The 23,721-nt window shown below is 30.5% G+C and overlaps 1 protein-coding gene across 5 annotated transcripts in view; it reads left to right on the top strand.

Annotated features, from left to right (window-relative positions):
- Window positions 1–23,721, top strand: part of LOC139517546 (disks large homolog 1-like) — a 105,158-nt gene that overhangs the window by 74,497 nt on the left and 6,940 nt on the right. For 3 of the 5 annotated variants that reach the window (XM_071308745.1, XM_071308743.1, XM_071308747.1), the window contains 10 exons: window positions 7,068–7,224; window positions 7,714–7,816; window positions 8,214–8,316; window positions 8,913–9,089; window positions 9,506–9,578; window positions 10,110–10,224; window positions 13,035–13,061; window positions 17,570–17,617; window positions 18,638–18,739; window positions 21,720–21,892. In XM_071308745.1, the coding sequence (XP_071164846.1) occupies window positions 7,068–7,224; window positions 7,714–7,816; window positions 8,214–8,316; window positions 8,913–9,089; window positions 9,506–9,578; window positions 10,110–10,224; window positions 13,035–13,061; window positions 17,570–17,617; window positions 18,638–18,739; window positions 21,720–21,892 (1,078 nt within the window). The remainder of the gene's footprint in view (window positions 1–7,067; window positions 7,225–7,713; window positions 7,817–8,213; window positions 8,317–8,912; window positions 9,090–9,505; window positions 9,579–10,109; window positions 10,225–13,034; window positions 13,062–17,569; window positions 17,618–18,637; window positions 18,740–21,719; window positions 21,893–23,721) is intronic. The other 2 variants (XM_071308746.1, XM_071308744.1) reach the window with 1 other exon arrangement.

A 23,721-nucleotide genomic window follows, 5' to 3' on the forward strand; every position in this document is an offset into this window, starting at 1 on the left:
TAATAGAATAATAATTTGTCAATAAAAAAAATGAAGTTTATATGATGCTTCTTTTTTATTTACACAAATATACTATAAAGTATGGGTCACAGAGCTTTTTGTTTAGCTACAGGTTATGCTGAATCGTCTGATTTTGTACAAATTATATATGGAAAAATCAAGTTTGTGTAAATTGGAAAAAAAAGGAGAATTGAAATTAGAGTTTTGGAACTAGTTTACTGGACACAAGACAAAATACAGTGAAACTTCAGTTCAGTTTTGGCAGATGTTTGGATTAATCACACAGCTCATAACATTTGATATGACTGGACTGATAATGTTTGTTTGTTTGAGCCAGGTGTTGGTTTATCCAATATTCAGTTTAAAAAGGTTTCACTGTATTTTAATTTCAAGAAGAAAAATAATCAATGATCTTAGTTATCTCCCCTTATAGGGTTTTAAAATATTTAAAAAAATGATTGTCAATTTGAGAAAAGTCAATTTCAAAAGATAAACTTTATTTTAGATGAAAAGTCAAACTAATGCCTCGTTTTTTCACACGGACATTTAATTTGAATTGAATTGGAACGAATGTGAATTGAATTTGCTTATCGCGTTCACACACTCTTCTTTTTTAATTCCAATTGATTCAAATTATCGAATTCGCATTAGAAATACACTTTTGTGAATATGAATTAAAAGCTAACGTCGTTTGGACAGTAATGCGAATTTAAAGAATTGCAATTTGAATTAGAATTGACGTTAGGACGTAAAACGTTTCGATTGCGAATTAAACTAATTTGAATTAGTTAATGCGAATCAAATTCAAATTACGTGTGAACTCAGCAAAAGAATTCCTTTCCAAAAATTTGCATAGTTCATTAAATATCTTGTGCAAATTCTTTTGTTCTTCTATATTGGAATGCAAAATGCAGAGGCACCCATTCTACCTGATAAAAAGATAAAATTGAGAATGGAAATGGAAATGGGGAATGTGTCAAAGAGACAACAACCTGACCAAATAAAAAACAACAGCAGAGGGTCACCAACAGGTCTTCAATGTAGCGAGAAATTCCCGCACCCTGCGGCGTCCTTCAGCTGGCCCCTAAACAAATATATACTAGTCCAGTGATAATGAACGCCATACTAATTTCCAAAGTGTACACAAGAAACTAAAATTAATATAATACAAGACTAACAAAGGCCAGAGGCTCCTGACTTGGGACAGGCGCAAAAATGTGGCGGGGTTAAACATGTTTGTGAGATCTCAACCCTCTCCCTATACCTCTAACCAATGTAGAAAAGTAAACGCATAACAATACGCACATTAAAATTCAGTTCAAGAGATGTCTGAGTCTGATGTCAGAAGATGTAACCAAAGAAAATAAACAAAATGACAATAATACATAAATAACAACAGACTACTAGCAGTTAACTGACATGCCAGCTCCAGACTTCAATTAAACTGACTGAAAGATTATGATTTCATCATATGAACATCAGGCACAATCCTTCCCGTTAGGGGTTTAGTATCATACCATCATAACATATATGAGAAGAACATAACCCGTGTCATGCCAACAACTGTTTTTAGAATAAATGTGTTTAGTTCCGATGCAAAGACCTTATCAGTGACTCAATATTAACGCCAAAATATGCAATCTTTAATGACTTGACAACAGTATCGTAATTATATCCCTTCTTAATAAGTCTATTCAAAGGTTTTGTAAGTTTCTGAGGTGAATACTGACAACTTTGTGCTTTATAAAGAATATTTCCATAAAAAATTGGATATGAAATACCTGAACGTATTAAAAGTCTGCATGTTGAGCTATATTTACGAATGATGTCTTTATACCGATGATAAATTTTGTAAATGTTTTGACTAGTTTGTGATATCGAAAACCCTGGTGTAATAATTTTTCAGTAATACATAAATTTCTCTCGTTAAAATCTAAAACATTGTTACATACACGAGCGAATCGTACAAGTTGAGATATAGAATACATATTATAAGCAAATTCCTTCTAAATAGCCTAATTGAGTTTGCTTGCACTACATTTCTATGTTGGGCCACACCAATTTGATCCCTTGTTCGACGGACCCGCCCACACCTATTTTTTTCAAAACAGAATTTTTTTATTTTTTTTATATTCCCGCTTCCCGCATCTGGAATTGTAATCATGTCCATTTCCCGCACCGTTTTTTTGTGTAAATATTATAAAAAGATATCAACCTTTGTCAAATTTATCACAGTCTAACCTGTATATAACGATTTTAAACATAAAAGCACCCCACCACACTGTGTAAATATCTGTGAGAATATTTGTTTCAGCATGAAACCTGGGAGTGCTCTGATAAAAAGTTATAACAGCGGGTATTTCCGTGAAGAACAAAAAATTGGTGTTCTTTCCCCCTTACTTATATTCCCTATCAGAAAATGATCGTTGTTAGAATAAAGTACAAAGAACTTCTGAAGGATTTGCCTTCAACTGCAATTATATTGTATGCTGGCGAAACAAATTTATCCATAGCCGCTGCATGTTTATGCACCTGTCCTGATTGATTCAGGAGCATGTCGTTCAGCAGTTATCGTTTGTTGATGTTGTTCATTGGTATTTTCCCGTTTGGATATATAAATTAGATCGTAGGTTTTCCTGTTTGAATTGTGTACGCTAATAATTTTGGGGTCCTTTACAAAATAATAAATCCGGGTTTTTAACGGACAAATCAGGGATTTGCTGTCCGGCTGTTTATAGCTTCCTGTTTGGTCTGTATCAAAGCCCTGTGTAAATGGCCGTACTCGACCTGTGTTTGTTATTATCAGGTTGATAACAACCCTCCCTCAGACAAGGGGTCATTTTACTGATGTAGAAAAGAAAATAGAAATACCAAGGATTTGTATAGTTCTTCTATACAAAACCTTTGAACACTTAGAATTTTGTACTCAAAAAGAGGAGAGTTGCATCATATTTTAAACAAATTTTTCTTAAAGAGGGGTCCACTTATTTTGAACAATATTAAACTGTTAAAGTAAATGTGTTTAACATGGTTAAAGTCCAGGAATATTACAAAAATTCTTGGACATGTTTTGACCATTTAATACCAGATAGATATATAGTTCTTTGAGAAAATATGAGCCCTTTTGTACAAACAAATATATTATATTTTATATTGATCCCTCATAAAACATGTAAAAGGGATATTTATAACATTAAGGGGTTGCCCCCAAACTGATTATGATTTGGATGGAGAATTGTCTCATTGTCAGTCACACATACATAGACCAGATTTAATTATTTCTTGGTGAACAGGGAAAAAATACTAAAGAAATTAAAGAAATGTCAAAGTACAAGTGATAAATCAAGTTTTAATATGTCAAAACCTATTATTTTATCTTTACAAAAAAAAATTATAATCGCTCGCCTTTACTTTGCAAGCTTCGCCTCAAAAATTTGCAAATTAAATATTTTTTTATTAAAATTTTCAAATCGCTCGCTCGCCCCAAATTTTGGAGACCAAAAATCCGTAGAACAAGAAATTAAATTGGTGTGGCCTTGTATTAAATGTCAATTTTTGTAATTTTACCCAAATTGGAGGATAATTTTACACAAGTACATGTATCATAATTGGTTTATTTTTTGGAAAATTATTAAAATAAATTATATTTGACATTTCAAAATAGATATCAACTTCCCAGCATTAATATGATACCCATTTCATGATATTTAAAAAACATATATTCACAAAAGCTTGAAGGATGAGGGGAAGTTTTATGTAAACGTAGATTGTAATGGTCCATTAAATTATCTAGTTACATCATCTAGGTTTTCCACACTTATTATTTGTATTTTAAAATGTTAAGATTTTCAATATTTAATAACATTTTAATGGGTTTATTGTTGTATAACTTTATATGATTCATGTAACTAACTGTCAGCAAGTTGTGTTATGTAATACACTTTGTTTGATTTGCGATTTTAGAACATTATAAATATTTTAAATTTCAAACATTAAAATGTACAAAAATTTCAAATCAAAGAAATCAAATTATGATTTGCAATTTTGGTACATTTTTTAAAAATGTTTTTTTTTTTTTTTTTTTTTTTTTTTTTAAAGAAGCATATATACCTGGTATAACTCTTCTTTTTTTTTCTTTTTTTTTTTTAAATAGTGCCTTGCTTTTTGAGGCAATCATTTATTACTAGCCTCTTTCCAGTCAATATTAAGGTTGAAACTATGGACAGATCAAAGATGACAGGATCAGAAAGTCAATGTTAGGGCATTTCCATAAAAAGATTGTGTCCTAACTGTAGTAAGATCAATATATAAGTTGACTGACATCTTATTAGCTGATACTTATTACTGCCTGTGTTTTCATTACAAATGATAGTATTATGGTTACAGAAATTGACATTTCTGACCAGGGAAAGGGAGAAACTTGTTTATTGCATTTACTGTGGCACTTTGCTCATGTACATGTGTATTAAGTTGTTTTTGTTTTGTATCAGTAAATGAGTTTATTTGAATAGACTTTTCTTGTAAATGAGATTATAACAGAGAAAAAAGATAGCATCCAAAGCTGGTTTAATGATTTTCCCCAAAAAAGATTTTTACAGATAATGTCATTGTAATGATTGGGGGAAAAGGGGGGGGGGGTCCCGGGGGTGTTGTAGTAAGACCTGCTCTTTGACTTAGAAAGAAGCAAGACAGCTGAAATTTAAACAATCTGTAATATTTTTCATCCGATTTTATAGAATCAATTATTCCTTCGAACTTATTGTGTTTTTGACACAGGAAGGAATTGTACTTGAGGTTTTCTTTTGTGTTTCTTTATTTAAAACTACCAGTAATTAATTTGCTATTTTTTATACGACTGCAAATTTTGAAAAAAATTTCATCGTATATTGCTATCACGTTGGCGTCGTCGTCATCGTCGTCGTCGTCCGAATACTTTTAGTTTTCGCACTCTAACTTTAGTAAAAGTGAATAGAAATCTATGAAATTTTAACACAAGGTTTATGACCATAAAAGGAAGGTTGGTATTGATTTTGGGAGTTTTGGTCCCAACATTTTAGGAATTAGGGGCCAAAAAGGGCCCAAATAAGCATTTTCTTGGTTTTCGCACCATAACTTTAGTTTAAGTTAATAGAAATCTATGAAATTTTGACACAAGGTTTATGACCACAAAAGAAAGATTGGGATTGATTTTGGGAGTTTTGGTTTCAATAGTTTAGGAATAAGGGGCCAATAAAGGGCCCAAATAAGCATTTTTTTTGGTTTTTGCACAATAACTTTAGTTTAAGTAAATAGAAATCTATGAAATTTAAACACAATGTTTATGACCACAAAAGGAAGGTTGGTATTGATTTTGGGAGTTTAGGACCCAACAGTTTAGGAATTAGGGGCCAAAAAGGGACCCAAATAAGCATTTTTCTTGGTTTTCGCACCATAATGTTAGTATAAGTAAATACAAATCTATGAAATTTAAACACAAGGCTTATGACCATAAAAGGAAGGTTGGTATTGATTTTGGGAGTTTTGGTCCCAACAGTTTAGGAAAAAGGGGCCCAAAGGGTCCAAAATTAAACTTTGTTTGATTTCATCAAAATTGAATAATTGGGGTTCTTTGATATGCCGAATCTAACTGTATATGTAGATTCTCAACTTTTGGTCCCTTTTTCAAATTGGTCTACATTAAGGTCCAAAGGGTCCAAAATTAAACTTAGTTTGATTTTGACAAAAAATGAATCGGTTGGGTTCTTTGATATGTTGAATCTAAAAATGTACTTAGATTCTTGATTATTGAAGTTTTTTGGTCCAGTTTTCAAATTGGTCTACATTAAGGTCCAAAGGGTCCAAAATTAAACTTTGTTTGATTTCATCAAAAATTGAATCCTTGGGGTTCTTTGATATGCCAAATCTAACTGTGTATGTAGATTCTTCATTTTTGGTCCTGTTTTCAAATTTCAAATTCTACATTAAAGTCCAAAGGGTCCAAAATTAAACTAAGTTTGATTTTAACAAAAATTGAATTCTTGGGCCTCTTTGATATGCTGAATCTAAACATGTACTTAGATTTTTGATTATGGGCCCAGTTTTCAAGTTGGTCCAAATCAGGATCTAAAATTATTATATTAAGTATTGTGCAATAGCAAGTCTTTTCAATTGCACAGTATTGTGCAATGGCAAGAAATATCTAATTGCACAATATTGTGAAATAGAAAATTTTTTTTTGAATTAGAGTTATCTTTCTTTGTCCAGAATAGTAAGCAAGAAATATCCTATTGCACAATATTGTGCAATAGCAAGATTTTTTTTTAATTGGAGTTATCTTTCTTTGTCCAGAATCAACTTAAATCTTTGTTATATACAATATACAATGTATATACACTTTTTACTACCAACTGATAAATTTAAATAATCTTTACCATTCAGTGATAACAAGCAGTTTTTTTACATCTTAATATTTTATGATGTATTTAAATGAGTAGTTATTGTTGCAAACTCCATTAGAAATTTGAATTGATATCAGTTTTGAAAAAGGGAAACGGGGATGTGAAAAAAAGGGGGGGGGGGTTAAATTTTTCTCATTTCAGATTTCATAAATAAAAAGAAAATTTCTTCAAACATTTTTTTGAGAGGATTAATATTCAACAGCATAGTGAATTGCTCAAAGGCAAAAAAAAACCTTTTAAGTTCATTAGACCACATTCATTCTGTGTCAGAAACCTATGCTGTGTCAACTATTTAATTTTAGATTTAAAAAGTTTGAAGAAGAAATCTTTAATTGATTTGTAAAATCTTGGCATTTGTTTTGTGTAAAAAAAAAACCATGTAATGTCAAAAATTTGATCACAATCCAAATTCAGAGCTGTATCATGCTTGAATGTTTTGTCCATACTTGCCCCAACTGTTCAGGGTTCGACCTCTGCGGTCGTATAAAGCTGCGCCCTGCGGAGCACCTGGTTGCAGTTGTGTTGAGATTTTTTCCATCTGAAGTCCTTATTTAATGAAGACTTACATAAAGCTTAAGATGTGTTTTGCCTAAAATATTAACTTCATATAAACTTATTTTATTGTTTCAGGGAACCTAGAAGAGTAAAGTTAAAGAAAGGATCAACAGGCTTAGGTTTTAATATAGTAGGAGGAGAAAATGGGGAGGGAATATTTATATCATTTATACTGGCTGGTGGACCTGCAGATCTGTGTGGGGAACTCCGCAGAGGTGACCAGATTCTTACAGTAAGTTACGTGTAATGATGGTATAGCATGTGTATATTTAGGATCATGTAGGATCATGATTTTGTAACAAAAAATCGCTGTAATGCCCATACATACATACAATATAGTTTGTGTTGCCAGTGAACATATACATCACTAGTTTTGATATATAGATATACACACAAAATATGATTGGAAACCATCAAACTCAAGAAAGTTAATTTTAGATATTGCTGAATTTTTCGTCTTTGTTTTCTAACTTTAGATTGCCTTAACCAAATGTTATGAAACTTTTACACAATGCTTATTACCACATAATTCAAATCAAGGTTAAAATTGGGTGGCATCACTTTTAACGTTCTTGAGTTATGACTCTTTATAAACATAAAAACTGCTAATATTTCTTTTCCGTTCTCTAACTTTTTGTTTTTTGAAGGGTTACTTTCTCATTGTTGTATGTCTTATATCTCCTTTTATTAATCATAACTCATTAGAATTAAATTATTTTAGGTTAATGGAGAAAACATAAGTATGTGTACACACGAAGAAGCGGCAGGTATATTAAAAGCAGCCGGAGACACTGTGGTGTTAGAAATACAGTACAGACCAGAGGGTAGGTATTCTTTAGGCTCAAAATGGGGGAAATGGCCCTGTGTCAGGAACTTATCTATAATGCTGTTGCCCTGAACAAAAGTTTAAACCTTCATTTATATTAATTATTGAGTGGTTCTGATAAATAGATATTTTGTTGAATAGTGTTTTTTAATAGAATGTTATGTATTTCAAAGTTGATGTTTCAATCAACTTGCCTTTTTCAACAAGAATCAGTCTCTGATCACATGAGCAGCCTAGTATGAGTAATATTGATAAAGGTGTAAAGGAAACAATTTAGGTAGTGCCAGACCCTTTTTCAAAAGTAAGAATTGTTTGGAGATATTCCAGAGGGAATTATTAAATTGCTTAAATTGTTGTTATAGTAATGTATTTTCAGAATATGTGTTTTTCTTCAGAATATAACAGATTTGAAGCTAAAATACAAGATTTACGGGAACAGATGATGAATACAAGTACTGGTAGCTTACGAACAACTCAAAAAAGAACTCTGTTTGTCAGGTAAAGGAGAAAAGTTGTATATCATGCACATTTAACAGCATAAATGTTTCTTAAGTTAATGCATTATGATATAATGTTAATACAGTGTAAGGCACATGAGAAAAATTTGATTAAAATTGTGAAAGCTAAATCATATACATTTTTTTTTTTATCTCTAAACATCACTAAAAGCTTACTTGCTAGCTGAACGTTGAAGTCATTACTTGGTTAGGTATATAACCCTCCTTTAAGACTAGTCCAACAGATAACCGTTCTATCTGTCTGTAGGACTAGACTACTCTGAAAGGAGGGTTGTATACCTTACCTAATAATGACTTCATGGTTCAGCTGGCAAGCAAGCTAGTCAAAGACATTACCTTTACCTTCACACTCAATACATTTTGCTGTAATAAAGTCTTTGAGACAGGACTAAACAAAGCATGAATACCAAACATTGCAATGTAGAGGTAATTGAGTCTTAAAAAATGAGTGCCTTTCCATATGATAAGAAAGCTTGAAATTGCAGTCTATAGAAGGCGATAAAACAACAGAATAGCATTGACAAAGCTTTATTATTCTGTGATGTTGTAACTTCAACTTGCTTTCCTTCTTTCCAGGGCATTATTTGATTATGACCCATCAAAAGACAGTGGTTTACCTAGTAAAGGTTTAGAGTTTCACTATGGTGATATTTTACATGTGACAAACGCCAGTGATGATGAATGGTGGCAGGCTAAACGGGTGATGCCTGATGGCGAGGAAGATGGAATGGGTATTATTCCTAGTAAACGAAGGTAATGACTGCAAGTTAATGATCCATTATCAAAATAAAGAAAAAAGACACATTTTAAGCATATTTGGCCCTGTAAATTCATCAAAAATAAAACATTGTATGATGGAATTATTAATTACAAATTTTTCGCACAAGAAAATGGCTAAGAAACGGTGAATGTTAGCTAAGCTATGATGAAACAATTTGAGTGCCACATATTTTTAATAAAATGTTTCAGACTAGAATTTTCAGATTTTTTGCAAAAAATAAGCTATACATGAATTTGAAGATTAGAAACATATACCACAAAATAACTTTTTTTTGGTGCTTTTTCAGTCCATGAATTAAAGACTTGCAGGTTTCAAAAGAAAAATCAATATATTGTTTATGGATGTTGAGTAGATTTGGTAGAGACAATTTAACAATTTTGTATTACAGGGTAGACAGAAAAGAACGAGCTAGATTAAAAAATGTGAAATTTACTGGTAGAACTACTTCAAATGTAGATAAAGTAAGTGTAAGATTACTAAAACAACAGTTATTTTTGAAAGGTAGAAATACTAGAAGACTGCAGGAAATAATAAATAAGTGAGAGAAACAAAAGGGTGATTTGAATAGCATCTTGAATTTTTTTACAATTAATCAGTTGGTGTCATTTATTCAAATACATGAATGATTTGCAATTCTACCCTATTCCATACTGATATGCATCTGTTCTTTCTTCTGGGAAGCCACCTGTACAGTACCATACAATTTTTTTCACATTTTTCTTACGTACATTGTACTACAAAGTAGAGCTACCTAAAATTTGGTGTCAAGTTTCATTTGAGCACAATATACTGTGATGAGTTTTCAGATTCATGATGTATCAACATCCTGATAAGTGGACATTTATATATTCTTACAGATAAATGCCATGTATGAAATTTTGTTGCCTTTTTCTCATGACCTTTGTGTTATAAATATTGCAAGGTTGATTGTTAGTAAACAATTTCAATTCTGTTTATTGTCCGTCTAGTGTAATATATTATATTTTTCACAGCAACAGAGTTTATCAGCTAATGATAAAAAGAAGAAAAACTTTTCCTTCTCCAAGCGGTTTCCATTCATGAAGAGTAAAGATCAAAGTGGTAGTGAAGATATAAGTGCTGATGAACGTAAGTTTACTATGAGTTTGACATGGAGTGAGAAGTCTCTTGGAATTTCATTTATTAAAGCAAAGGCAAAATATCAGGAACTTTTTTTTCCATCCATGAAATTATGCTTGTTTTGTCTGATTTAGATAGATAGGTAAAAGACGATCAAATTAATTTTTTAAAGCACACATGTTTTTTGGGGCGTTTTATATTTCATGTTTTATACTCTAATAGAGTTTGGATCGTTGTTTTTTTTTCTTGTTTTTTTCGTTATTATTATTATTCATATTTGCAAAAAATCCTGATAGAAAAATTGCATTGGTTGGAATAAGCATAGAATTATTTTGCATGAAATATAGAAGGAATAAGGATGTATATAATTTATTCTTATAGTAAAATATGTATTTTAAAGATCAATTAATAGTTTGAATCTTGTAATATAAATCTCTTTTAATATTAAAATGGATTGGTAGTTTGAATCTTGCAAGTACGCATGCAATTCATTTGTTTTACAAGAAGATTAATCTGTTTCATAAAAATGACAAAAACCTACAATGAAAGAAAATAGCATAATGAAGAAATTCAGCCTTCAATTTATTCAAAAGCATTTCTATTGATTGCACTTTGCTATAAACCATGAATTTTATAATGGTAAAAAAAATATTATTATAGTTAAGAATTTCTATATTAAAATACATGTATACATGTATATATAAATATGTTTATATTTCACAATGATAGTATCCTTATATGAAATAATACTGTACATCAACATTTTCTCATAGTAGTTTACATGGCATCCATCATCCATGTTTGATAAAACATCTTTAAGTTGTTTGGTTTCTTGATAGTTAATATAAGTATTAAAGAGTGGAATTTGTAGCATAGTACCAACTTGAAATGACATGTATGAAATATTGTTTGTTTTACTCCAGTTTAATTTGCCTGAATTTTGTTTTTCTTCCTTTTAGCTGAAGGTAACAATAATAAAATCAGTAGATACTAATGTCATCATGCTTGTCTTAATAATATCTTGCTTTAATGTGTCTTTAGTAGAGAAAATAATTCACTTGACTAATACACTTATGCTTGTTTGTGTTGTATCTTGTGCAAGTGTTAAGGACGGTAGTTCTTTGCAATTTATAGAAAATATGATATATGAGTTTTAAAGCTACAAATAATTAGAGTTATGAAATTACGAATAATTAAGACATTCTGAAATGTTGAAAAGTTAGATTTATTTCAATATTTAAAATTTTTCAAATGATAAAAGAGCTGAGCTTTTATATTATGCTGATTTACAAAAGATTTTATTTACATGTAATACATAAGCTTTTCTTAACACATTTGACTATAAAACTTAAACACAATTTATTCTACCAAAAACAGATGATTTTCTTTATTGTCAAATATTTCTATGAAAAATAGTTATTCATTGTTAACCATTGTTTTGATGTTAGATCTTTTATAAGTTGTAGTGACATATACATGTACTATGCTTTATATTGTATGCCTTCTGTTGATAAAAGTAGTCTTCACATCAAATATGCATTTTGTGCATATTATTTCTTTGCTTGAAAATTTCATAAAATGATAATAATGTATGTTCATATTATTAGCTGTTAATAAGCACAATATATACTTATACACACATAATATGTTCATAGCATGATATTAATGGTTAAAATACATAATGAAATAGTTAACATTTTTAGAAATAATGTTGCCATTACTTAAACTAATATTGCTTAGTTTAGAAACTAGTAGATTGATGCTGCATTCACCCGTAATTCAAATTCAATTCGCATTAACTTATTCAAATTAGTTTAATTCGCATTCGAAACATTTTATGTCCAAACATTAATTCTAATTTGAATTGCAATGCGCGTCAAATTCCTTTATTGTCTGAACGACGTTAACTTTTAATTCATATTAACAAAAATGCATTTCTAGTGTTAATTGGATAATGGGATTTAGCCAATTCTAATCAATTCGAATTGAAAAAGAAGAGGGTGTGAACATGATTCAAATTAAATGTATGTGTGAACGAGGCATTATTACCACAGTAAAAAAAAAATGTATACAGTTGTCTGCTTCAATAGTTTAAATCTGTATTATTTTGTTCAGCTGTCAAGGCACAATAATAGTTCCATATTGGAAATTTACTTGAGCTTATTCAGATTTCTACACAATTTTAAGCAAATATGATTGACTCTGTTTCAGCTTGTTATTTGCCAACTAATACTACTGTATAACAATTATAAAATGAACAATAATGAAGTAATATATTTTGCTCACAGTATAATGAAATATAATTGAATCATTTACACTTCAAATCATTCATTGCATCATTAATTACATTTATTTATAACCTTCTTGTGTTTTCTATACTGCACTTATGTTCTATTGAATCTTACCACACTAGAAATGGTTGGCATCTTTTATCCAAATAATCATTCAGGCAAAGAAAGAAAATGTTTCGAACTAACTGCTTCTGCGGACCAAAAAAAAACAATAAATGGAAACTTATAAAAGTTGTCAGTTCACTGTTTACTTTGCCTATGCAGTATAGAAAACACACCAACAAATAAACAGCTTTAGAATTATGTCAATAATAATGCAAACTAGAAGTCATATCATTTGTGACTAGATTTGATTGAGAGAGAAAAAAAACTAATATATCATCACACATTTCTTGGATAATATGTTTGCATTCACTTAATAAACAAAGACTTGATTAGCTGTTTTGAAGTTGGAAAGAAAAAAGTTCCTTTTTAACATGATTCACTAACTCATAACATGATTTCTTTCATTTTTCTATTTTCTAATAGGAATGGGTGAAAATGAGACAAACGGGAGTAAGTAAAGCACCCTCTCTCTCTCTATCTCTCTATACAGCCGTTATAATAATCAGGTCACCACAAACATCAGCATGAACAAACAAACTTATTGTATTGCATGAATGTTAGTCACAGCAAATTTCATCTACAAAGTGTCTGTTGCTGAGCTGAATGATTTGTTTCAATTTTCAAATAATTTCTGTTTCAACTTTACAGATTCCATTTTTATTGTGAAATTCTGTCCAATATGACATAACAAGTTGATAGTTTTTTGATAATTTTTTATAATTATGATTTATTTACTAGGAACAGGAAATATTATCAATTAAGGAAATGATTTAATGTAATGTAAATAACTTAAAATCCTGTGTGTCAATTTAAGCAAATTTTCATTTTGATAAACCGTACTTTCAATTAATCTTATATTAGCTAAAACAAAAAATAGAAAATTTACATAAAATTAGTTTTAAAAAATGCATTAAGGTATTTTAGGAAAACTAAAAAAAAATGTATTGATATATTCAGTTATCTATGCTAATGATGACTAATTACTTTTTGATCAGCCAATGTAGAATGTTTTGGGGTATTTTCTTCTCTTCTTTTATCAAGTCAGTTTGAAAAGTACATTGCAATGTATACAAATACTTGAAAATTAAAACAAGACAAACAGCTTAAAGCAACTTTCCGTGGTGAAAATGAAAAAAAAGTATTTATTATCTACGTTGCATGAGAGATGAGATAAATGTCATACTTAGAGTCTAGATTATAGTTTGCTTCTAACTTTGATCTATCAGTGAACACTCTAACTAGGGATGTTGTCTAGCAACTGCACATAACTTCTGGTACCAAATGAAAATTAATTGATGTTGGTGATTGGTTGAGTTAATTGGTTTATGGTTTAAAGGATAACTAGATGATAAATGGTAAAAGCAGAACTAAAAATGTTAGCTGGTGAAATCTACTGACCATTTCAGGCTTTTAAAAATATCAAGTGGCAAAAACCAATAGATGAGCTTAATAACACCACAAGCTTATGAAATTCGCTTAGAAAGAAAGAATGAAAAAAGGGATATTAAACCCCTCCCCTTTAGGTACATTAACAGTAATTCCTGTACTAAGGTTGAATAGTAAGTTGATTCTCATAAAGTCGGTACAATATTACCATCAGTTAAAGTGTGATCTTTCGTAGAAATGTATTGTTCAATCTCACTTGAAAATGGTAACAGTTAAGTCAGTTTAATATACCTAGTGTTCTTGTCATTCTGGAGTTTTTCCCTACAATGAAGGAGATACTACACAAATATTGATTATTGAATAGATCTGATCATGATAATTCACATTGGTGCATTTCCTGTACCTGTCACAGTGCTTATTTTATTACATCACAGTAAGACAAGATTGGTCAATTATATCCTTTACACCAATAGGTCCGAGATCAACAGGTGTTACACCTTCATAAAAAGAAACTTGAAAATTGATCTACATGTATACATTTGTTATATAGATTGGTAAATCAATACCATTCTGCAAAACATTTATAGATTTGACAAAACAGACAAGTGGGGTATATGTATTAAGTGGCATACTTTTTGTAAAAGTATCATAGGTCACTGCATGTTTATGTTGTCTTAAAATATGTTTATATATATATATATATATATATTCAGTTTTCAGAAATCCAAATTTGTACAAGTAATGGGGACATTAGGTTTTAACATTTTTTTACATGGTAGATTAAGTTAGTAAATTGCATCCTGCAATTTAAATATTTAAATATAAATTGCTATATCTTTTTGTTGTGGATTTTATGATTCCTTTGAAGTACAAAATTAAATCGCCTATAAAAATACATATTTTTTTTATATACCAATCGAACAGGGAATTTTCAGAAATTAACAGAGGCCTACATCCTTATGTCATAGTGAAAAGCAAGGAACAGTATTCACTATTGCTTATGTTAAACTGCTTTCAGAATTAGTTTGCTAGTGATTACAAAGTTTTATAAAAAAAAGAAAAAGTAGATGTGGTATGATTGCCAATGAGACAACTGTCCACAACAGACACAAATGACATTAAATTTTTAATTTTAGAATGTTAACAATTTCAATATGAATGACTCAGATTAGTGAAAAAGGTGTAATTTCTTAAAAAGCGAAATATTTCAAACTGTAGCTGTTTTTTTCCCAAAGTTCATCACAAAAGCAATTTATAAATATTGCTTTCACTGATGCTTCAACTTTTTTCATTCAGACTTTCAAAACATTGAGAATTAAATAAAGATTTTCGTGACTTAAAGGATATTTAATTGAGGGAAATGATTACAGACATATGTTTCAGAATCAGGACTGGTTTTTATACGCCCGTCAAAAGTTTGACGGGACGTATTATGGTATACAAACGTCCGGTGTAAACATGTTGCACCGTAACTTGAGAACGACTTATCTAAATTTCATGAAACTTAATATAGTTGTTTTTTATGATGGTCAAATGATCTGTATACTTTTTGGTGAAAATAAGATTTAAACTTTTTGAGTTACAGCACTTTGTAACTATTAAACACAGGGGGGTGTTTTTTTTCACATGTCGCACCGTATCTCAAAAAGGATTCTTGATTATTGCTTAAAACTTTACACACTTCTTAGTTATATTAATCTTAATATCTGTATACTTTTTGGTGATGATTCAAAATTTCATTTTTGAGTATTTGTTTAAAAAGGGGGAGGGTTTTATTTTACATGTCGCGCCGTATCTCAAAAACAATTTATGATTATTGCTTAAAACTTTACACACTTCTTTGTTATACATGTACTAATCTAAAGATCTGTATACTTTTTGGTGATGATTCAAAATTTCATTTTTGAGTTATTGAGTATTTTGTAAAAAGGGGGAGGGGGTTTTTACATGTCGTGCCGTATCTCAAAAACGATTTATGATTATTGCTTAAAACTTTACAAACTTCTTTGTTATATTAATCTAAAGATCTGTATACTTTTTGGTCATGACTCAAAATTTTATTTTTGAGTTATTGAGTATTTTGTAAAAAAGGGGAGGTTTTTCTTTTACATGTCGTGCCGTATCTCAAAAACAATTTATGATTATTGCTTGAAACTGTACACACTTCTTTGTTATATTTATCTAAAGATCTGTATACTTTTTGGTTTTATTCAAAATTTTATTTTAGTGATATTTGTAAAAAAAAAAACGGGGGGGGGGGGGGGGGGGGGGGGGGGGGGGGGTTTCACATGTCCCGCTGTGTCTCAAAAACAATAAATGGTTATTGCTTAAAACTTTCTCAGAAACTATTTATGATTATTGCATAAAACTTCCACACTAGACGTCGGGCGTATCATGCGCTCATGGCGCAGCTGTTTATTTATCACATTTGTGCTTTACGCTTACACTATTCTGCTCCATGTTATTATTTCTAGTAGACCTAGTAACATATTATTGAAGCATTAGATGGGTTTTTTTTAAGTATGAAATATGTTTGTTAATGGGAAATTTAGCATCGTCATAAAATGTGGATAATTGTTTTCAAGTAATTTTTTATGTTCATTGTTTACCATAACACAAGCAGAATAAGTTCTAGTGTGTGGTGGGTGCTTTACTTACACATATATGTAATAAATAAGAAAGTGGTCAAGTGTTACTGATTAAGAAGAATAGCTGTTATAATTTGAATTATGAAATTGGTTTCTACATTTTAATCACTTTTCATTCATCATTCACCTAGCAACACTTCATATGCATTTTTACAGTCAATTTATTTATATAACATTAACATTTCCTCAATTCATCACTTTAATATCAAAGGATAGTTAGTTTAGTACACAAACAATTGAACCAAGAAAAATTAAATCTATGTTCAGTTTTGTGTGCTAATCATGTAAAAATTGTTGTCCTAGATGTCATGATAAAAAAAATCATTCATATTATTCTTTGATTAGATAATAACACTTGTCAACCAACAGATCTAGGACAGCATCTTCCTCTTTTCCTATTCAAAAGATGAAATCTCAGTCTTTTGACCGTACACATATGCTAGTGAAGTCAAAATCTCTCTCATAGACAAAAATCACTCAATTTTCACTGCATTACTAAAGAAATACTTGTTAACATAGTAAAAAGATATTCCAGGTTGTCAAAAATTATGTTTTAACTTTTTGAATCTATGTAAAGAGAAGGGAATGATATTTCATAAGTATTGGAATTTTTTGAGAAAATGGATAGTCAATGCTGATTCATTATGATATATATGTACAATGTAATTAAAAACCATTATATCAAACAAGATTATATAAGCTCACTTGACATTAAGCAACCTACAATCAATCGATCAATCAATCAAAACCTCATGTTTTTGGTACACAGTTCACACATGTAATTTAATAGGAAAAAGTCTGACCCATGTATTTCATGCATTGATCATTGGTGTGTGTACTTTTAGTTATGAGTTTGATATTAACTCTGTGTTTATTGTTTCAGAAGTTATGAGTTTGTTATTCACTCTGTATTTATCATTTCAGGAGGAGAGGAACCAATATTATCATATGAAGCTGTTGTACAACAGGAATGTAAGTATTTTGAAGTTGCAGGTTATAGTATAATTCCACTTTCATCTATTTAAGCTGTGTCTATCATTTTCAAACTTGTCACTTACATTACAGCTCTGTATCATTTTCTACAAGGTATATCCTGTAATGCATAATCAATTTCCTGTTTGTTGAATACCTAAACTTCCTCTGTAGGTAATGTGTATATATATATATATGTTTATGTATATTGAAAACCACCTCAGTTGTCCCAAGGTAGCTCACTTGCTTTAAAGTGCTATAAACAAGGAATTATGTGAATCTGGAATAATTTTGAATTCTGGAAAATTGATGAGAAATTTATGATAAAAACAAACCCAACTGAATAGGGTTAGGCATGCACACATGGCTAAGGGTGGTTAGTTAGTTCATACTGAAATGATAGTGAGCATAAAATTAACCTTAGCCATGCGTGCATGGCTAACCCTATTCAGTGGGGATAGTTTTCATCATACATTTCTAATCAATTTTCCAGAATTCAAAATTATTCCAGATTCAAATAATTCCTTGTTTGTAGGTTATGAGGTTAATCCTGAGCTGAGTGGAACCAACCACTTTATAGCTGGTATTTACTGTTTAGATATTTGATTTGTTGAATGAGTGTGTTTTCAAATCATTTATCACATACACAGTTGTTGTGATTGAACAGTTTGCTGTTAGGATTTATCTTTGTTTTCAAGAAGATAACTCCTAAGTCCTGCTGTGTTTACTTTTAAGTTATTTTCATGTTAAGTTTCTAGTTCACCTGGTTCACTTGGATCCAGTCATTTGTTGTTGTCTATCTCCCTCGATGTGGTCTTAGTCCTTACTTGGTTAATTGGTGAAGTTTATTATTTTTTCTCAACTTTAAAATTGGGCAGTTATTTCATTTACTTCAGAAAATTTACTGTTAGATAAAACCTAGTAATAAATAGATAAGCAATAGAATCATTCAACTAATAACTAATAAGTTATGTGGACTGACTGAAAAGAAAAATTATATATAACTTTTCTATTTTACAGTAAAATACACACGACCTGTGATTATACTTGGTCCACTGAAAGACAGAATAAATGATGATTTGATATCAGAATTCCCTGATAAATTTGGCAGCTGTGTTCCACGTAAGTATTTTAAACATAAGTTAGAGTAGGGAGCACATATTCGCCAGGGACACAATTTCGCTGTTTTATGATTTTTAGGTGTTACATCGTCAAAGGATGGCTGAAATGGAAGAAAAACACTGGTAAATTTTTATAACAAATAGGATTATTTTTTAAACTTTGACAAAATTTCAGTACTTACCACAAAGGACCAAAAAACAGACAACAATTTTCAGCCAAATTTCTTGAATGAAAAACACGATTTCAAAAAAGTATTTCTTAGTAATTCTTTGACTGATTGCCCTATATTTCAGTTCTTTACACCTTTGAAATGTCTGCTATTCATCTATAATGAAATTAATTTGACAAATATTGTTTAAAGTTGCAGTTATTTGGTTTTGAATAGATGTGTAAAAACAGTGAATATGTGTTCCCCTTTGACAAAACATCAGGAAATTTCAAATAGCCTTTAATCTAACTTTTCAGATGAATTTATTTTTTAAAGAAACCTTTTCAAGCTAAGAATATTTTGCTTTTGATGTTATCTTCATATAGAAATATCATTATACATGTACTTCAAAAACATAAATACCTGAACATGCACAAAACATGGAAAATTATGGCGAAAATAAGAACCCCACTCTAAGGAATTCTGATGCACACAAGAAGAATCAGTTTCATAATTTTTATACGACCGCAAAATTTGAAAAAAATTTCGTCGTATATTGCTATCACGTTGGCGTCGTCGTCGTCGTCGTCCGAATACTTTTAGTTTTCGCACTCTAACTTTAGTAAAAGTGAATAGAAATCTATGAAATTTTAACACAAGGTTTATGACCACAAAAGGAAGGTTAGGATTGATTTTGGGAGTTTTGGTCCCAACATTTTAGGAATTAGGGGCCAAAAAGGGCCCAAATAAGCATTTTCTTGGTTTTCGCACTATAACTTTAGTTTAAGTTAATAGAAATCTATGAAATTTTGACACAAGGTTTATCACCACAAAAGAAAGGTTGGGATTGATTTTGGGAGTTTTGGTTCCAACAGTTTAGGAATTAGGGGCCAAAAAAGGGCCCAAATAAGCATTATTCTTGGTTTTCGCACAATAACTTTAGTTTAAGTTAATAGAAATCAATGAAATTTAAATACAATGTTTATGACCACAAAAGGAAGGTTGGTATTGATTTTGGGAGTTTAGGTCCCAACAGTTTAGGAATTAGGGGCCAAAAAGGGACCCAAATAAGCATTTTTCTTGGTTTTCGCACCATAACTTTAGTATAAGTGAATAGAAATCTATAAAATTTAAACACAAGGTTTATGACCATAAAAGGAAGGTTGGTATTGATTTTGGGAGTTTTGGTCCCAACAGTTTAGGAATAAAGGGCCCAAAGGGTCCAAAATTAAACTTTGTTTGATTTCATCAAAATTGAATAATTGGGGTTCTTTGATATGCCGAATCTAACTGTGTATGTAGATTCTTAATTTTTGGTCCCGTTTTCAAATTGGTCTACATTAAGGTCCAAAGGGTCCAAAATTAAACTTAGTTTGATTTTAACAAAAATTGAATCCTTGGGGTTCTTTGATATGCTGAATCTAAAAATGTACTTAGATTTTTTATTATTGGCCCAGTTTTCAAGTTGGTCCAAATCGGGGTCCAAAATTAAACTTTGTTTGATTTCATCAAAAATTGAATAATTGGGGTTATTTGATATGCCAAATCTAACTGTGTATGTAGATTCTTAATTTTTGGTCATGTTTTAAAATTGGTCTACATTAAAGTCCAAAGGGTCCAAAATTAAACTAAGTTTGATTTTAACAAAAATTAAATTCTTGGGCCTCTTTGATATGCTGAATCTAAACATGTACTTAGATTTTTGATTATGGGCCCAGTTTTCAAGTTGGTCCATATCAGGATCCAAAATTATTATATTAAGTATTGTGCAATAGCAAGAAATTTTCAATTGCACAGTATTCAGCAATAACAAGAAATCTTCAATTGCACAGTATTGTGCAATAGCGAGAAATCTTCAATTGCACAGTATTGTGCAATAGCAAATATTTTCAATTGCACAGTATTGCACAATAGCAAGAAATATCTAATTGCACAATATTGTGCAATAGCAAGAAATTCCAATTGGATTTCAATTGAAGTTATCTTTCTTTGTCCAGAATAGTAGTTAAATCAACTTAAATCATTGTTTTATACAATATACAATGTATATTCACTTTTACTACCAACTGATAGATTAAAACAATCTTTACCATTCAGTAATAACAAGCACTTTTTTTACATTTTAATATTTTATGATGTATTTAAATGAGTAGTTATTGTTGCAAACTTCATTAGAAATTTGAATTGAGATCAGTTTTGAAATAAGGGAAAGGGGGATGTGAAAAAAAAATTGGGGGGTCAATTTTTTTCATTTCAGATTTCATAAATAAAAAGAAAATTTATTCAAACATTTTTTTGAGAGGATTAATATTAACAGCATAGTGAATTGCTCAAAGGCAAAACAAAAATTTTAAGTTCATTAGACCACATTCATTCTGTGTCAGAAACCTATGCTGTGTCAACTATTTAATCACAATCCAAATTTAGAGCTGAATCCAGCTTGAATGTTGTGTCCATACTTGCCCCAACCGTTCAGGGTTCAACCTCTGCGGTCGTATAAAGCTGCGCCCTGCGGAGCATCTGGTTGTAAACATGTAATAACATTTTAAAATGAAAAATTTATTAGAGCTAACTTAAGTATGTTCTTTAGAAATTTGATATTGCATATTTAAATGTAAAATAGATATCTTTACAACTGCTACAGGAAAGAGCTGCTCACAGGAAATTTTTTATTGAAATATTTAAAATCAGTTTTTTGTTTTTTTCATTGTTCTGTCAAAAAAATCATAAATGTATCAACTGAAAGTCATTGTTATTGAACATGAAAAATGAATTTCCTGTAAAAGCATTCTCACATGAAATATCAAACTTCAATATGTACTATCTTTTCAGATACGACACGATCAAGACGTGACTATGAGGAAGACAGTAGAGATTATCATTTTGTAGAATCGAGAGAACAAATGGAAAGGGATATTCAAAACCACTTATTTATAGAAGCTGGCCAATACAATGATAATTTGTATGGTACAAGTGTAGCATCAGTTAAAGAAGTAGCTGAAAAGGTTCGTTTTAATTTTAAGTAGGAATAATGAAATTTGGAATATAATGTCCGCTTGAAAATAAAGTTTATAGTCCATGTAGAAGCAGCAAATGAGAATGGTCAAGTCTTGGGTTGCACACTATTTTTATCAAGCCCTTGGCCTCATGTTTTTCAGGAAAGATGTGAGAATTGATGTAGTTGGAATACAAAAACCTTCCTACCAGATTTTATCTTTAGGTCGTATGTTTGTGTTAATGGAGGTTTTTAAACACATAAAAAAATATTCTTTGTGAAAATTTCTGCTAAGGTCTATCAGTCAGATTTATAACAGTTCTTACAGTTTCATCTAATTGAATTGATTCTATCCATTAGGTTTTTCCTAAACAGAGCTTTTTAGACTTATAGATTCTGCAGAATTTTCCCATTTTCAAAATAATTAAGGGCTAAAGAGACAAATGTTTTTATACGACCGCAAATTTTGAAAAAATTTTCGTCGTATATTGCTATCACGTTGGCGTCTGCGTCGTCGTCGTCGTCGTCGTCGTCCGGCGTCCGAATACTTTTAGTTTTCGCACTCTAACTTTAGTAAAAGTGAATAGAAATCTATGAAATTTTAACACAAGGTTTATGACCATAAAAGGAAGGTTGGTATTGATTTTGGGAGTTTTGGTCCCAACATTTTAGGAATAAGGGGCCAAAAAGGGCCCAAATAAGCATTTTCTTGGTTTTCGCACCATAACTTTAGTTTAAGTAAATAGAAATCTATGAAATTTTGACACAAGGTTTATGACCACAAAAGAAAGATTGGGATTGATTTTGGGAGTTTTGGTTTCAATAGTTTAGGAATAAGGGGCCAATAAAGGGCCCAAATAAGCATTTTTCTTGGTTTTTGCACAATAACCTTAGGTTAAGTAAATGGAAATCTATGAAATTTAAACACAATGTTTATGACCACTAAAGGAAGGTTGGTATTTATTTTGGGAGTTTAGGACCCAACAGATTAGGAATTAGGGGCCAAAAAGGGACCCAAATAAGCATTTTTCTTGGTTTTCGCACTATAATGTTAGTATAAGTAAATACAAATCTATGAAATTTAAACACAAGGCTTATGACCATAAAAGGAAGGTTGGTATTGATTTGGGGAGTTTTGGTCCCAACAGTTTAGGAAAAAGGGGCCCAAAGGGTCCAAAATTAAACTTTGTTTGATTTCATCAAAATTGAATAATTGGGGTTCTTTGATATGCCGAATCTAACTGTATATGTAGATTCTCAACTTTTGGTCCCGTTTTCAAATTGGTCTACATTAAGGTCCAAAGGGTCCAAAATTAAACTTAGTTTGATTTTGACAAAAAATGAATCGGTTGGGTTCTTTGATATGTTGAATCTAAAAATGTACTTAGATTCTTGATTATTGAAGTTTTTTTGGTCCAGTTTTCAAATTGGTCTACATTAAGGTCCAAAGGGTCCAAAATTAAACTTTGTTTGATTTCATCAAAAATTGAATCCTTGGGGTTCTTTGATATGCCAAATCTAACTGTGTATGTAGATTCTTCATTTTTGGTCCTGTTTTCAAATTTCAAATTCTACATTAAAGTCCAAAGGGTCCAAAATTAAACTAAGTTTGATTTAAACAAAAATTGAATTCTTGGGCCTCTTTGATATGCTGAATCTAAACATGTACTTAGATTTTTGATTATGGGCCCAGTTTTCAAGTTGGTCCAAATCAGGATCTAAAATTATTATATTAAGTATTGTGCAATAGCAAGTCTTTTCAATTGCACAGTATTGTGCAATGGCAAGAAATATCTAATTGCACAATATTGTGAAATAGCAAATTTTTTTTTAATTAGA

This window comes from Mytilus edulis, chromosome 3, assembly GCF_963676685.1.
Source record: "Mytilus edulis chromosome 3, xbMytEdul2.2, whole genome shotgun sequence".
Classification (NCBI taxonomy): Eukaryota; Metazoa; Mollusca; class Bivalvia; order Mytilida; family Mytilidae; genus Mytilus; species Mytilus edulis.